The 18,073-nt window shown below is 42.1% G+C and overlaps 1 protein-coding gene across 1 annotated transcript in view; it reads right to left on the reverse strand.

Moving 5' to 3' along the window:
- The window catches only part of Dop1R2 (dopamine receptor 2), a 62,762-nt gene extending 45,997 nt beyond the window's left edge, over window positions 1-16,765 (reverse strand). Inside the window, exons 1-3 of the mRNA XM_065496555.1 lie at window positions 15,982-16,765; window positions 13,435-13,854; window positions 11,827-12,209 (exon numbers count right to left, since the gene is read on the reverse strand). Coding sequence (XP_065352627.1) covers window positions 11,827-12,209; window positions 13,435-13,854; window positions 15,982-16,269 — 1,091 coding nt within the window. The 5' untranslated portion in view covers window positions 16,270-16,765. The remainder of the gene's footprint in view (window positions 1-11,826; window positions 12,210-13,434; window positions 13,855-15,981) is intronic.
- Window positions 16,766-18,073: the final 1,308 nt, after the last annotated feature.

The raw sequence follows: 18,073 nt of genomic DNA on the forward strand, positions 1-18,073 counted from the left end.
GGCATGGTGATAATAAATTTATGCTCCGGCGGATTTCCGGCCGCTAATTTATTGCAGCCTTTGTTTGGGAAAAGTGGGGTCCAGCTCGTGGTTAAAGAGTGTCGCGTGCTTTTTTCGCGGTGAGCCCTTTTGAATGGTGCTGATCATTAAAAGTTGAAATTTGTCCATCTGTTGTGGGGAGGAGTGAGCTACTAGCTCTTTTATTAACAGCAGCAATAAGTTTTATGCAAAATCAGTGCTGCTGGGGATTGTAATGTTCGCAAAAGTCAGTAATAAAATAAAAATTGCTCCCAGAATTCACTAGGGCAGGGCTCGCATTGTTGTAATATCTTCGTAATTTGACCAGAGAACTTTCGTTACAAGATGAAATCGAGCGATCAGAGGCCGTATTTGAACTGAAAATGATGTACTTTTGAGCTTCCAATTGTGGTTCTTCGCTAAAGGACGCCCAATATTTGGTTGAGATATATTAAAGACCTTAAATATATCTTTAAACTTTCCTCCTATCCTATAAATACGTCAATGAAGTCAAAATTTGTTCCCTTTAAAATTAAATAAAATGAGCGCTAATTTAAAAATTGCTTCTCATGTGGCTGATAAGGATTATCTCTTTATTTTTATTTGTAGTAAATTATTTAATTTTTATTTATTTTAATCAATGAATATTGCCAGAAAAACATGTTTTTCTAATAGAAATTAAAGTTGGACTTTTTCTCAGTTGTCAGAAGGGTCGTAGAGTTTTTTTATATATCTCTCGACTAGTTTTGGCCATATATTTATATTGCATTATAGTCATGAGAAGAGATCACCAATTTGGCTTAAAAGTGCAGTTTTGCCGAAACTAGTCGAGTGATGAATAAATTTCAACGAATCATTTCCGTCAATGAGTACCAGTTCGATTGATACTACCGATACTAACATCATAGAAAATAATTTCCCTGTTAATACTAGCAGAATTGTAGGTTCTGCCATCTGGCCGCTAAACTTCAAACATTTGCTGGGATAACTCTCTTAGATACAGTAAATAAATTTCCAGCTTTGATTGTATAACCTCTCGAATCTGATGAGATATAGGAATTTATATAGTTTCGAGTTCCTGATGGTAAATGTGGTCGTCAGTTCAATGAATGCTAGGAATCCTCTGAAAATAATAATTAGTTTAGACAATTCGAAACCGGAGAATGTTTTTGCACTAATTGGACGTTCCCTCGCAGGAGTCGCAGCAGGGATATCCATATTCCGGATTAATTATCGCAATTTGCGTGCCATGCACGGCACGCAGAGATATATGAAGAGCAATTTAATGCATTTGCATCGAGGTCAGCGAGTACAAAAGTGTCGGCGACAGGAAGCGCGGCCCTGCGAACAACAATGATGATAAACAACCCTCGTGTTCATTTACATCTGGTGCGAGCGCAGCCAGCGGAATTCGCCAAACGGCAACTTTCAAATGAGCGTATAGTATTGAGCCGAGAGTGCCACGTGCAGGAGTTCGCGAACGAATGCATCTGAACGAACGGATTAGCGCCGCTATGGAAATGAAATAAATAAATAAATGTAGCTCCGGCGGCATCATATTTTGCTCGGAGCTTCATTATGATAATGAACACAGCTGAGGTATAGCAGCAACGTGCACGATAATTCTCAACTCTCTGCCTGCGCGCTTTGTTGTGCATCGGCATGATATTTCAGCCGCGCATTTGCACATTCGACCCCAAATGAGAATGCTCTGGAGACACTACTTACACCGCGTAATTAATAGCCAGACCCGCGGATAATGAGGTCGCTCTCGCCGTTTTATTCGGTCAGGTGACGCCCCTTCTGTGTTGATCGCAAACAGACGAGTTTGCGGCATTGTGATTCACACGAACACGATGCACGACGGGCCGTTCGTCAAACTTAAATCAATGCCATGCAACCGACCGTCACTGCGTCGCCGATGCAATAACCAACTTCGCGAGTTATCGCCACCCACTGTTGGTTGTCCTTGTCCTACATAAATATTTCTCATTTTGAAAGGCCTCTGATATAGCGTCGTAATTTTATACTCTCTGTGATCACGTGGCAAATTCGTCCCACTACTGTTGAGTATGTAAATCAGTTTAACGTGTACAGAAGCGAAGAGATATTGTTAATGTTACACTACTCTTAGCAAAATTGTAATAATTACTAATAAGTCACTTTTGTTTATTCATCTCCATAAACTCGAAAAGAAAATAAGTACAACTTTTTTTAAAAGATAAATTCAAAACAAGATTATATCGATAAGTAAGTGAAAAAGCGTGTAGTTCACGCACATTCTCCATGTTGATTAAACGCAATATAGTTGAGCGTAAATTTTGTTTTGTGCTTCAGGCTCTGAGAACGTGACATAAAATAAATCAGGACAGTTATATCTTCACATTAATTCAAAAAATGACATATGATTTCATTTAATTGTTATTTGCTTCAACTAAAATGACCTAATTTTTCAAGATCACATCACATGAATTTCTTTTTATTTTCGTTCAATTTTGCGAGTCACGTAGGCAAAATGCTCCGTACTGTCAGTATTAAATCGTTCTTGCCTTTTTAGCATTTTATTTGAATTTCCATGTAAACATTCCATTTCGTTGGCTTGGGCCAGCTTGGGCCAGCTTGGGCCAGCATTCATAGAGGGGAAAAAGGAAATTGCTAAAAAGGCGGGCTCACTTGGGCAAGAACCGTTCAGGAAGGCGGAATGCACACAAAGTGTCGGTCCCTCATAGCAGAAATTGTGTGTATTTTCGCAGCATTATCGGCAGTAGTCACGTAAAGTATTATTTCCTCGGGTGCACGGGTCGGGATTATTATTTATTGACTTGGCAGTCGGCGCAGAAAATTGAATTTCCAGCGTCAATCGGTGGAGGCCCACGAGGTCTGTGCGTTCCCGGCTATAAAATTCCGATACACGTTCTGCGGGCCACATTTATCGCACGTGGAGCGAACGAATTTGTAACATATTCGCAAGCACATCGGAGGGAATGAGCGTGTTCTTGATGGAAATAAATTTAGTCGGTGACCGCACATCTTTGTAAAATGGTCAGATTATTCTCGGCGATGATAGAACGCGTCCGTGCTGCAGTTGAAAAGCCACCGCCGCTGCTGGGAAAAACCATTCAGCGGATTGCACGACGGATAAAAATTGCAACTTTCCTCCGAGAAGTGTATTGTATCCGCACTCCCCTGGAGAAATAGACTCGGGTCTCCTTGTTACAGAAATTAATGTTTCATCCTACTGCTTTCAACTGCAGCCGTCGAGACTGTTAAGAGGCTTGCGAAAGCTGAGCAAGCGAGATTATTAAAGCTCCAGGGTGATTTATGCGCGCATATCGGCGTATTTGGCATACTGCTGAGCAACGGGTCAAAAGCTCTTTAAATATAAAACGGGCTAATATATGAAGGCTCTTAATAAATATCACAACTTTATTATCACAGAACGGCAAACTGCTGTTTCAGAGTGATTTAAAGCATACGCACCATAAAAATGTGAATGGCTCTTGCTCTTCACTAAAGTTGCTTCAGCAAACTTCTGTCAAGATCGAGTGTTTCTAGGAGTTTTTCAAGTTGACTGGTTAAGGAGATAAGTATCAGACAGATATAGATTTTTATGATTGAAAAGCATAACATATATTTTCCAGCAGATTGGCACTCTCTGAGAAAGGAAATAAATTATCAATATATGTATCGTCGATGATGAAGTCCGATATCTCTCGCAAACCAGAACAACATTTTATGAAGACTGCTTAATTAGAACGCAAACCCATTATTTTCTTAATCATCTCAAATACACAATTTCCTGGTTCCTTGGCATCATAAAAATGCAAAAAAATATCATTATATATAAATCCGCAAAAGCAAAAATATTTTACTATATTTCCTTGAACCTTTTGCACCCCACCCTGAATTGTATTATTTATAACAATACTCCACAAAAGGAAAAATTCTGACCTATTTTCGTCAAGCAATGTAAATACACTCCACGCTGAAAGGAAATAATGCCGCAGGAAAAGTGATTTGCAGCCGCAGAATTCATACACATGGAAATTAAATGCACGATTGTTGCCAAAATGAGTCGTAACGATTCAAAGATGAAGCGAAAGCACAAATCCTGCACGCACTTACATTTATTTTGCTCAAACGCCGTAAATTTCGTTGCTGGGGCATTTGTTGTGCCAAACAGCACCCAAAGGGAGGGATAAAGCCTTTGGTACACGGCAAGAGAGGGTAAGATTTGTAACCTGGGATGTCTGCCGACACACGGCCCTTCCGTTTCCGGTTTTCCAGGGACTGAGAGACAGCCTGCGACGACCTTTTGGCACTGCAAGCCTTGGACAAAAATCACATTTTTGCGCGAGCAACAACTTTTTTGCTGGCTGATGAGAAGGGAACACATTGCAGATTGCAGGAAAAGTTTCCAAGTGCCGCGCTTCTGATACGCCGCACGTACCCAAACTTGGAGAAGTTCCAGGAAAGCGAAATTTCAAAAGATGATCATCATCAGCGTCTATAGAAGAGGCGGCTAAAATTAATTTCGTCTGCCATGCTTGCCGGTGCGGCGCAAGTTGTTTTTTCGCCGGTAAAATGATAAGTGCTTGTGCCGAACGGAGAATATTCAGCCGCATATAAAGGGTCGCTTTTGTGCCTCTCTCACGGCTTCTTTTGTGCGAATTATTCGCTCCCGTAAATGTGTCCAATTTCGCGGCACGCTGGAAACATAGGCTGATGTTGCTCAAGACACTGAGCAGCGCGCGAGTGCTTAAAACACTTTTATATGCACGCACCGAGCAAGTTTAATATTTGCAAAGCGAACACAAAACCCAGAGGAGGGAGCGTCAAGCATTTCATTTTATTAAATTCTCCCGCTCGACGCAAACAACGCTGCTGCTTCCCAGGAAAACAAGACGGCAAAATGTAATTGAATTGCCGACGAAAATTGAACGAAAATTTCGCAGCAGACTCGATTTTAATTTCCCACCAGTGTGATTACAGGATTTGGCCCAGCACCTTTCATCTCGTAATTTTCGTGCGAGCTTATATGGTGTGTGTGGTACACAGAAATAGCACGAGTATGAAAAAAGCACACACACAATAGCGCGTCTGTTCTCCGGCGCTCGCTTTTTGCTCGCTCGCAACTTCAGAAGAAGACGAGCAGCTCGTTTTCATTAGCCGAGAACGCAGTCAGGCGAAATGGTAAGGCAACGACCACTTTTAAAAACCCATTACGGCCTGCAGATTAAAACTTAGTGCCTGCTTGCAGCGGAGATACGTCACACACGTGGTTGAAGAAGCGGCAAAATTATTATCACTTTAGCAGTCATAACGACTGGCAAGATTATGCTGCACAATGATCTCGAAGTACGTCTCTCAACACTTGAGTTGTTGGCAGTCAACTGCGCAGAAGGACACATCATATTAACCATCAAATGCGGATTTACATAACTGAATGATAAAGTTTCTCCTTCTGCCAACTGCGATTATCTTTAATTTCATCCGAAATCAAAGGTGAAATACTGTCAGCACCGTGAAGTTTGAAATGATAGCTCGAATTCAATTTGCTAGGCATATATCTACTCCATTGCCCCTTGTCATCCAGTCAGCCCCGACAATCGTGTTGATAATTCAACTACAGACCCTTCAGATAAATGTCGCGCAAAAGGCCCATACACCGCAGCATGACCAGGTGCTAAACGATCAAGGCCCGAACATTCTAAGCGGCTTTTATCAATTGTATGAGTAGCGTTTTATCAATTAATTTAATCATATGCTTACCTTTTTAATTTCATTCCATTGTCTTACCTCTTCTCAGCACATCCTTTGGTCTATGAGCTCACCCACGGCCCCAATAACCCATTACATGGGGCCCGTGTGGCTGCAGAAGAGCTTGGGCTCAATGTGGCCATCTTTACGCCTCCCGCATGCACCGAGGTCTTTCATTGAAATGCCAGACATTATGTCCCTAAAGTCGCTGGAAAGGTGCGAAAACCAGCTAGTGGGGCTAGTCGGCGCCGGTGCGCCTATGCCAGTCCGCTGAGCTATATGAGTATTTCGAGTCTCTAAACTAACCACCTTTTGCCATCTCTGACATAATGCAGCCAGTATTAGATCTCATAGTAAAATGCTCAAATATCTTCCATTGCCTTGACAACTGTAAATCACCACACCTCCACGCAGGAAAATTACATCGCACTTTTAAGAGTTTGTATTTTCACGAGTATTATTTGTGTTTATCAACATCTCTTACATAAATTAATGCTATCCACCGCGGGTTTGAAAATGTCATAAAAAATACCATTTATAGGTGATTCTCGCATTTACTGAACTTGATAAAATATTAGCCACATCTCAAGATCAGAACCGAAACGTCAAAAAATAGAAGAGGGAAGGAAAATGAAAAAATTGGTCTTGAGAGCGTTTAGCATCCGTTCTAGAGCGTAACTCATTGATGCAAAATTATTCATTGTATAAAGACAACTAGGAGTTTGGGTAGGAAAAACTGGCTCTCTAAAACATAATGGGACTTCCATGAGATAAAAACGGAAAAAATAATTCTATAATAAGTAATTATTCAACGAGACGAATTCAGCGCATGTCGAAACTACAACAGAGAGTGACAATAGCAGCACACAACCTGATGCTTTGGATTTACACCCCATCTCTTAAGTTGTTTGCAATGCAAGTGTCGATCCACGCTAAAAGCTCACAGAAGCAAATTGACCAGTCAATCGATCAACACGACGTTGCGAACGCGAGCATCAGGAAAGCATAAAAGGGGGATGCTCTCGTGAGCCGACCGCAAACTTTCGGACGAAATTACAATAGCGCGGGAAACAATTAGAAGCGAACAAAGTTCACCGAGGTTGTGTGGCGTAAATAAGCAGAGTTCTGCGTTATCTTTCCGAGTTGGCGAGCGCAAAAGTTGTGCTTGCACGTGACCCTGGTGGTGTATTTGATCTGCACTGGTGCTGAGTAGACGATGCCCTATTACAAATGAAAGCGAGGCAAAAGTTTGCAAGCTATCGGTGCGTGGAAATGTATATAAAACACTCGGGGCAGGCGAGCAAGTAATTTGTCATGATAAAACGCGGTCGAGTGCTGAGAAAAATGGCTGCGGTTGCGACGCGGTGTGTCTCCGCGGGTCATCATTTCCTCTTCAAGACGCCCTCTCAATTATTGGTCCGTGAAATCGCGTCTTCATTACGCTCCGAGTGCGTTTGCTGCTTTTATTGGTTTCCCATTTGCACGACTTTCACTTATCTCACAATTTCGGGGCGAAACCATGCGATGCGGCAAACTGCAGAGTGGGAATTGAATCTGACAGTCGGAAATAAAAGGAAAACGTTTTGAGACGTAATAGGAAACCTTTAGAAACACTTTCCCGTGCATTCGTTCGTTCGTTGACTCTCGAAACAAAACACAGACATCATCCATTAAACGCGTGTCACTTTTGCTTATCAAAAAGTTTGATCTCAAAGCTAATTTTTCTGCAGTAATACATTCAATCCGGACAGCTCAGGACCGGAATAGCAATCGTTTGCATGCACGCACGCACGCCATCCGAAATGTTGGTAATGCGACGTATTTGATTCTGGTCTTGTTGGATTTTATCTGCGCCGCTTAACGCATTGCATTTATTATTCTGCTCATGAGCCGCGAGCCGTCGTCTAGCTCGGTGCACGGTTTTAATAACAACAAATTCGTTTCGTGTGCATTAGCACCGTTTCTCACGGTTGCCGAGGCGTGCTAACAAATCACTCTGACAAAGGCCGTGAAAACATTTTTTAACAATTTATCGCACCGTCCACTTCACCGCGAGGATTATAATTTCAAAGTGGCCTTTATTCGTTAACAGGAGCATCGCATTGTGCGCGATGAAAATATAATACAGCAACTCCCGATTTATACATTTCCAAAGCCGCGAGCTCGTCGCTTTTTAAGCTCGCCGCTCCACACTATAAATCAGGGCGCGAACGTAAGTTTTAAAACTTGCACTTCTTTTCTCCAGAGACATAAATTTCGTCTCTGTCCCAGACTAGAGTCCTTATTCCCGCACGAGAGAAGCTCCTTGTTTCGAAACGCTTGTGATTTACCTCCACATTTTCGAATACAGTCCGGGCCAGCCCGTGATAGATGGTCCCGAACGTTCTCGCGCACGGGGGGTGGACAAAAATGAAAGAAAGCCCACTCGGAAGGGATGAATTGATAGCTTTGTTGCATGCCAAGTAAAATAAAATTGGCTTTCGACCGGCGAGTGAGACGCAGGGCGCGATATGCAAATCTCGCCGACTGTTCGCTTTGTTCCCCGGATAAAATCATCGCTATTATAATTTGCACGAGCCACCTCTCGCTTTTATTTCCCCGTTCGCGCGCACGTGTGGCATTTTAATTTCAAATCTAGAGACCGTCCTCTCGCAAGGGTATAATTAAACACGCCAGGGCATTTCTCGTCGCTTCAATTACAAAATCAGATTGGCGAGATATTTCGCTTTTTATTCATCCAGCTTATTCGAGATAATATGAATATTCTCGTTGCTGGGGAGCTCGTTAAAATTTCCTTTCACTTGCAACAGCAGAGGCAAAAAGCAGACGACAGAAGCCATTAGTGGCTTGGGAACGGAAGGACGCGCGCTTGTGCATTTCCAGAACTCCTCTGTGTGTGGACTGCTTTAATTCTCTATGATGTGTAGTAGCAAAAGACCTTTGCGCGCGTGTGTGTATGTGTGTGTGCGTCGATCCAACTAGGCAGAAAAAGTGAGTTGCGTTCACGCACTTTAGAATCCAGGCTGACGGAAAAGGAACGGGAAAATTGAACATTTTTTGCTCTTTTTATCCCTGTCCGAGGAGCGGGAAGGGCGCGCACTGTACTAGCACGAATGCTGAAACCCGGATCCCAATAACACCGCGAACGGATAACACCAGGTCGCACTGGGACAGGGCCTAGCCCACTGAAGGGCCACTTGCCTCCGCACCAAGGACGTTTTGAAACGCTAGACATTCGTCCCGTGATGCCAAATCACGCATGCTGGAAAGGTGCAAACCAGCAAGTAGCGAGTTTTCCTAATTCATAGAATAAGCAATGTCGCTATTTCAAGCAAAGTAAAATTAACCACAGTTTTGCGGATATTTCACCAAAATGTGCATAGTAACCATGAAATCATTTATATCGATCTTATATTTGACTCAATATTCACTATTAAATTGAAAATAAAAAATTCCAATTAAAAGCAGTGAACTTATTATTCAGGTCAAGCAATAAGTTTCACAGCACGTCAGCATCTGTCAACATTATTGCGATGTGTGCGGACGTAATTCATGTAATGAACTTGTCAATGGAGCTCTGGTATGTTTTAATTTGATTTAAGCTGAGTGTCATTCAAAACCATTTCTCATTTCTATCGGTACGCGTGTGGTGGGATGTGCATCGCTAAACTGTTTCGATTTAATAGATGGAAGCTAGTGTCCCAGAAAAGAGCCCTTTGGCAGAACATTGCGAAATCAATAAAGTTTGTTCTGAATTGGGTAAGTGAGTCTCCAGAAATTTTTACTACTAATCAAATGATTTCCCGCATCAGCTACTGGCAAAAAATGCACGAGTATAAGTTTTACTTCAATGAAGAACCGCACACAAGAGCATTAATATGCTTGTCCATCGTAAAACATGTGAGATTTGTCATTTTTAGTGAATTCACGCAATTTATTTTAATATAAATCATTTAAACAGTGAATCTTTACTTAAATACGATCGCATCTGTTAAATTTGCTAAAATCGAGAGAGAGCACGCACATTTCTTTGTCTCCTTAAGTCATATTCAACAATGCGACGGATACTTTAAAAACATTCCTGTGATTAAAGGTGATTGAATGAGCTGGTGTAATGATTGAGCGAAAAATAAAAGTTTGTTAAAAATAAATTCATAAAATACGATATTTAAACACTTTATTCACTAAATTCGTTGAATGTCTTCAGAGTTTTGTAACCCCTCTCAAAGATCACAATTGCGTCCCCTTACTTCTTCCCTTGATCGAAAAATATTTATACCAAATATTTTAGATTCACACAATTTGATGACTTCTATGGTGAGTGTCAATGAATGACACGCTCCTTTGTATTTCAAAGGTAATTACCGTTTTGGCTGTTTTATTAAATATTCTGTCTAGCTCTCTTGACTTTTTGCAAATATGAATTTTCAATCATATCTGGATAATAATAAATTCTAGACAAAACAAAAACAAATTTATTAGAAATAAAAAAAACACAAATTATGTAACATGTGATTTTTAGCGCAAATGTAACTGTTCACTTAACAATTAGTCTGGTGGTATAGTTCATTATACTGGCGTATTCGCGTGCGCGCGGCTTCCTCCTTTCATTAATAGTAAGCGGCTTACTTCCGCTCACCAGCTGTAAGTGGAATTTCAACAGCACCTGGGCTAATTAACTAAACAGCGAGCATTTTGCGCACCGCTCGCGACGTCGCTTGTTATGTACACTGTCTTGAAACTCTGCTCGACCGCCTCCGGAAGGTTGCTTGATTGACAACGTCTCGCTAAATTTTTTGCACATGCTCTTCAACTTGATTCAATTTTCTGTGTGCGTGCACGCGTCTGAGAAAATTGGAAAAAAATTGTGTTCCGAGAGTATGATTGGTCCGCGAGCACCGACCATCTCGGGAACATTGACCCGGGAAAGACCTCCTTTCTTCTTGTAGCTGGCAGTGACTGCTAATTAAATCTGAAACAATTCGCTCTTTAGAGCATTGCTGCGCGCAACGAGCCGTTATCTGAAAGGACTCTTTCGAGTCGGCCAATTTAATTAAGATGAAAAGTTGGGCTGCGCGTCAGCTGCGTCCGTCCATCTCCGCGGTTTAGCCGAACACTCGAGTTTATTTCGGTAGACACACGATAATCGAATAACCTTGTGTAATTAATTCCAAACGGACAGGCCACGTTTTGAAGTTTATCCGAGAAAACTGGCGGGCAACTCTTTCCTTCTGAGCAAATTGAGTTTTACGGTTTAGACCAAATTAGACATTATGTCTCTTGACTGCAGAGGGAGAAGGCTCGTCGTAAATTCGAGTGTCTACGTGACCGAAAGAAATTTCGCGTAGGAGACTTTTCAAAGAAATTACGCGTGTCTGCCAGTGACGTACGCCTCTCGCACTGTGTGTGCCCTTTTGTAGCGAGTAATTCGCCGTTAGAGGAAATTGAAAGCCCTCCTTGTGCACATTTTTCCTCTCACCGTTGCACACACAATTCTTAAAGATCACGCCGCTGTGCTGTGCTTTATGAAATTTTAAACACCCTTGGGCACCCAAGGCAGCTTCCTGCAGTATATGCTGGGCGCACACATATAGCACTTCAAAGAGGAAGCCTGGAATGCGCTATAATAGGATATGCCACTCCATGGAATATAATTTTTGCGGAATTTTCAATATCTTTAGCTATTTCTATCATTTAATTATTTACTTTATTTTCCGATGCTAACTGCATTACTATTTCTATACTTGCAGTCCTCACAATTAGATTCAAAATGAATATCAGTTATTTAAAAATAAAAAATTGCATTAAATCGAATCAGCAAAACTATTAATAACAAATATCTCAAGGTATTTTCTCTAAATTTTGTCATCACGTTCCTCCAAAAGCGGTAACTGATTTGAATTATAGATGTAATCTGTGCTTTGTCATTATGAAAAACGAATAGATATCTAGAAATAGCTGTGAAGCTGAAGACCCTTAAACATCGCCGATCAATTTGCAGAATACGAAATAAGCCGCGGAAAACAAAGAGAGATGACCATCACTTACCTTCTAAAGTCTCTGCTCCAGCAGGCGTAAATGACCGGGTTCATGGACGAGTTGATCCATCCGAGCCACGTGACAATTGCGCTGACCAGCTCTTCGTGCTCGATACAGCTGCGGCACATTCCGCTCAGCAGGTTGACTACGAAGAAGGGCAGCCAGCACACGATGAAGACGCCCATCACGATGCCCAGCGTCTTGGCTGCCTTCTTCTCCTTGGCGAATTTAGCCAGCCGCCGGCTGAACGAGAAGTTGCGCACGTTTTTCGATGCAACGCGATTGCAGCTGCTCTCGTCACACCGGCCACCCTCCTGCGAGGAGCCGCTGCCGTGAGTGCCGCCCCGGTGGATACGCAGGGTCAGCTCCAGCTCGCTCGAGCCCATCATGACCTGAGGACATTTTAATCAAAATCGTAATTTACTTTCTCTCTTGGTTTAGCTTTGAGGTATAAATTAAACTGGCCAATTGTTTCGGACTAAATGCAAATAAGCTCTTTCATTGGTATGATTATAATCAATTAATTATTTTACCGCCTGCTAACACAAAAATCATCTGTGGCAAATATTCCGTTGCCAGAGAAAATAATTTTTATTTTCACTTTGATCACGCATGCAGAAGATTAATTTTGCTTATTTTCCTCACTTATATATAGGGTGTAGCTCTTTGCTGTTCTGTGTGATGCACATTATTTATAATTTTTGCAGTGATGTATTACGTGAGAAGTTAATGATACATTTTGTCACAATTAAGGGGCATGAATTCATAGTGGTTGAATTAGCAAAATCACCTCCAAAAATTATTGCTCCCACACCACAATTCCAAAAAAAAAAAATTATTGCTTTCTTTTCACGGCAGAAAACTAGCAATAAAATAGATTTTTGTTTATTCTCCCTCTACAAGTCGTTCCTCTATAAGTTAGTTTTAAAATTGTAATATAAAATCCTTAGCACATCGATAATAGCCCAAATTATCAAACAAGGTCCGTGCAGTTTTTCGTTCGAGTAAAAAAGGTTTAGATATTGCAAGAATTGCATACCAAGCCTTCATCTAACACAAGTTTCCGGCTTCAAAACCGATTAATTTATTGTTAGTTTTGGAGATTAGTGCTCCAGATATGCAAGCTTAGGTGAGAGCATCTGCACCAAGCCTATAGTTGACTCAATATCAGGGCTGAAATAACTAAAAAAATAAAAGCTGTCCTTGCGAGGGTGCCTTTGCACATTTATCGAAATATTTTTCAATTTTTGCGAATTTACTAGGATTTTTGACATTTATCGTATAAAATTTAGATATAACCAAGCATCTCATGGGAGAACCCTATGTTTTGAAATAAAATATGATTTTTCTTATGGAGGATGTGCTTGCCATTTAATAAGCATCCCAGAGCTGCAGTCACTTTTCTCAAAAGTGATGCGCCTGGTATAATATATACTTGTTAGCTTTTACTCAATTCTCAGAGATTGCACAATAAGATTTCATTGTGCTTCACAGTATCATAATTCTGTAAATATCGCATTCATAAAATTAATAATACAGTTCTCGAGACTGAACAATAGACCTGTTTCTATTTAATATAATAAACGAGCACAAAGCTTCATTATAGTATATTCTGACCTGTTTTGAGCCGAGTTTGAGGCTGCGCGTCTGAATGGCGGCCGCCCTGTAAATTCTGCAGTAAGTGAAGACCATGACAAACAAAGGGAGGTAGAAGCTGATGGTGGAGGAGAAGAGCAGGTAGCCGAGGTTCTCGGTGAAGGGACACTTGAAGTCTGGCACGGGTCCTTCGCGGTCCATGCGCCACCACACGATGGCCGGGAAAGAGATGAGGCTCGAGCAGAGCCACACGGTCGCGATCAGCACGATGGCCCGCTTGTTGGACATGCGATTTGGGTAGGTGAGCGGATCCGTGATGGCCCAGTATCTGTCCAGAGACACCACGCACAGGTTCAGGATGGACGCCGTGCTGAAAAGCACGTCCAGCGAACGCCACACGTCGCACCAATTCACGCCGAACAGCCACTGCTTCTCCAAGACCTGCAACGATAGAATTAGGAAAAATCTCAATTCAGTGCTCTTTTTCCAATTAGCTCTCTTTAAAAAATGTTAAGTTCCTGCGTATGCTTTTAGCGTAATTTCTATTGAATGTTTGTTTCGGGAAAATTATAATGAAAGAACTCAATATAATGTGTAAAATTTCAAGTGAATATAAATTGATTGAAATCCAATTACCATTCAACGAATTCTGCGCAGCAATTTCTCTTTTTCAACGGTAAAGCCTGGCTTTACAAATGAAATCAATAGTGGAAAAGCTGGGCGTCCTGATTTCCCATTGCGAGATTGAAAACTAAAAAGTTTTACGTTGAAAATATCTGGGTTTTCTGTGAGTGAAGTACTAGGTGAGGATTTGCAATAAGCAAACGAGGAATTGCACACCCGGAGAAAATAAACAGAAGCGGCCGTGCTTTATTTACTCTCGGCTCACGGCGTGCGAGAACGAGTCTCTTGTCAGATTACTTACAAAGCTCAAACGCAAGTTTATTTAGAGCGCAAAACCCGTGCCGTGCATAAGAAAGAGGGTTTAAAACGCACGCGCCCTTTTCTGTTAATCTCTCGCGTTGCAAGTAGTAAATAAAGGCGTCTTGTTGTTGTTGTTTTTTTTTTTAAATTATTTAGTTAGGAATTTTGCGTCTGCCACGGATAATACGCGTACGGTTTAAGTAATGGATTTCTCCGTCGAACTCGAACAATGCAAAGTTGTTAATTGGAGCAAGCTGCTGCTGTTCCTGTTTCGCAAATAATGCGGAGAGACTTGAATGAAAGTGTATGCAGGGAAAGTTGGCAAAGCTGGTAGTAATTATTGAACAAACTTTAAAAGCGATAGGGTAAACAGGTTGTATTTCTGTTTCAGAATAGAACGTGCAGGAAGTGAGGGCAGCAACACGCAAGATTAAACAGATTAACTCCACTCTATAAAACTTAATTGAACTGTGTACTACAGTTCCATGTGCATACTGTTCTCGTTTAAACATAACTTGCAAGTCGATAGCATTCATTTAAAACAAGGTCAAACTTTTTTAAATTATTTCACTCAACATTTATCATTGTCAATTGGTTAACTTCTTGGTCACAACAAAACGTGTTATGCATAAAAGTATTTTTCAACAAATTTCATCCATGCTAACTGTTATTGCAACTGAAAGAAACGGTTTTTGATATCAATTCTAATTCATGAATTTTGAATCCTCCACGAATCAGCTATTGTTTTAAAGGTAATAGCAAATTTATGCATTATTATTATATTGGAAAATCAACATTTAAAATCATTTGGTAGAGGGTAAATTCACAAAATAATTTTCTTTAAAAATAAATCAATAAACCTGTTATGTGGCCATACTAGCTCCAGAATTAACTTTCTTTTCTAGCTTTGACTGATTAATTTGAAGAAAATGTAAAAAAAAAACAAAGAGCAAAATTTGCTTTGCTGGCTCTCAAAAACAAAATCAAGACCGGGCAGAAATTATTATTATAGTTTTATCAAGTTTCTCGTAAAAATAAAACGGCTTTCTATGTTTTTCATTTGATTTCGTTTCCTCTGCTCGTTGAGATTTGGGACTTGCGGAGGCGAATTTTCACCGTGGTGAAATAAATTATTATATTTAGAAGGGATGTAGTGCTCACCGCTCGATTTTAGAATACAAAGTTTGGAAATATAATCGACACTCCGGCAATTAAGTCCAGCTTTTACCAATTTACTTTCACTTTGCCTGAATTTTCTAACCCTAATTCCCTTTAAAAAGGGTGAAACGCATTGGTATACCATCACGCTTGGGATCGCAAGTTTCAATGTTTCCAACAATAAGTTGTCACGTAATATATGGCACAGAGCGTAACGTCTGTGCATCAAAGCGAATCCCCGACGTGAGCAAGAGTCAGTCGTGTTTGGGCATTGTACCGGGAATAAAACAAGACACAGTGCCTGGCCAGAAAGCGAGCTGGTACACCGTGCTCGTTTGGAACATGGCACGCATCCGCCATACATACACTACTTGTCAGCAACACCCTCAACAAGTCGCAACTCGGGGTAAAACACAGCACCATTAGATTTGCACGACTAATTTGGGGCGAAGCTCTCTCCAGAGAACAGTTTAGAACGAAACTTACCTCGTAAACGGCGCTGAAGGGCATGACGACGAGGCCGACGAGGCAGTCGGCCACGGCCAGCGACAAAATGAAAAAGTTGGTGGCCGTGTGGAGGTAGCGTTCGCGGACGACGGCCGCGATCACCAACCCGTTGCCGAACACGGTGGCCACCGAGAAGAGCAGCAACACGGTGGCCAGCACCACGTTGTCCACGCTGCTGAGGATGTCGGCGGCCGTCGGGGGCCGCTCCATGGCCTCATCCGTCGCGTTGGCCGCCGCCAGCGTCAGGTTGGCCGTCGACGCGTTCATTGCGTCGTCATTAATCAACGCTTATCGCCGCCGACGCAGCCACCGATCAATCACACGCGCCGGAAAATATTTTCTCGATCGGGCCGCGAGATTGCTTTTTATTCATGAACAATGCACGCGTGCATCACACTCGGCTTCACGTGTCGGAGAAGCACCGACCGAGCATGATTAGCACTCACCATCAACTGGCAAATCAGCGGACACTGATTAGACGGCGAAAGTCGACACCGTCAAAATTGCACCCACGCTGCGCCGGAGGTGCGGAGGTCGCGGCCAACTCGATTTCGATCCCCATTTTTCTTCGCAAACGCAATTTGCGCGGCAATTTGAGCTGCGCGAAACAAACTCCCGTGCCCGGCCAATAAATATGTAAAGCAGAAGAGTGGGTATGCAGCGCGCTCGTCTCGCGCGATCAGCGGGTTGCCTGCCGTCGTCCGCCAGGCGCTCGCTCCGTTCCGTTCTGGCCGCCTGCCCAGCAGCGACTGCGATCGCAGCCGATGCGGGGCCGGTTGGCTGCGCGGCTGCGCCCGCTAAACGTTCCACGGGCCCTCGCGCTGCACACTCGGCTGCATTGCAATCAAACCCGGACGCTCATTGCACAGTAATCAGTGTTTAGCAAGGAATCTTATAACACACACATTAGCTTGACGGAGCACCGCGTGCAGCGGGTTTGCTCGCGCGCTTTCCGCTGCGCTCTGTGAATCGGAGCGTGCGGATTATCGGCGCCATTGTCAACTCGAGCTTTTCATGAAAAAGGCATCGACGGAAAATAATGATCTGCTTTTTATGCTGCGAGCATTCAATCAGCGGCTGATGACAATGTCATTCCTCTATTGATGTGCAATAAAAGGAATCACATCATCTGTGCCTTTCACGTGATATACCTGTAGAAAAAGAATTTTCAATTCGGAAAGCATATATATTATGAAGAAATCATAAGGACGTTAATAAAATTCAAGTGCTGCCAAATTTGTAGTTTCTTTGGTGATGTAAGCCGTCTACTTGCAAATGCTGTTTTTGGTAAGAGTTTATATGTTTTGAGGGTTTCCACGTGATTTATAATTTTACTGGAAATGTCCAAGTAGCATTCTTCACTTTTTGATACATTTTTGTTAGTTTTGCACCACAAAATTAATTTCATGCGACTCTATGTGGCGCATTCTTTTGCCCCACATCCACTTATTGTTTAGTAATTACAAGTGAAACTTCGTCGACATAACAATAAAGAAGTTTTTCTCTCTGTAATCCGCTCGACGCCACGAAAAACTTATAAATAATGTGTACATGCGTTTCTAGAATAGATATGAAGCGTAACTACAGTCACAATTTTCTCTTTGCAGATGAGCGGAACTCTTTAGTGTTGTTTCAACTTTCCATCTGACTTTTACGATATTTTGCTCCGCTATCCGCACTTGCCTGCGTTGTTTGACGTCTCCCTCTGCGAATATTACACCACTGGTTTTGAAGAGAACTTTTGCTGCGAGACAAAGCCGGCAAGCAAAACAAAACAAGGTAACAACATTTCCCTGCTTTACATTTCGTTTCTCGCCCTCAAAACACAACTATTTCGGCTGCTTGCCAACGCAGGTTTACACTCCAGGGTGTCTTTGTAGCGAGCACACGAATGCTCACATTGCAGGTGCGTGCGAACCGTGTGTATCGACCAACTACGTGTACAATTTTGGCAAGACACGCGTCGGCTGCAAACACAAATAATCCTGCGTGCCGCATAGCCGGCATAATTGAGACTAATCTTCCGGCGTGCTGAAAAACATCGGTAACGACTTAATGCCCCGTCCAATTA

Source organism: Cloeon dipterum, chromosome 1 (assembly GCF_949628265.1).
Source record: "Cloeon dipterum chromosome 1, ieCloDipt1.1, whole genome shotgun sequence".
Lineage (NCBI taxonomy): Eukaryota > Metazoa > Arthropoda > Insecta > Ephemeroptera > Baetidae > Cloeon > Cloeon dipterum.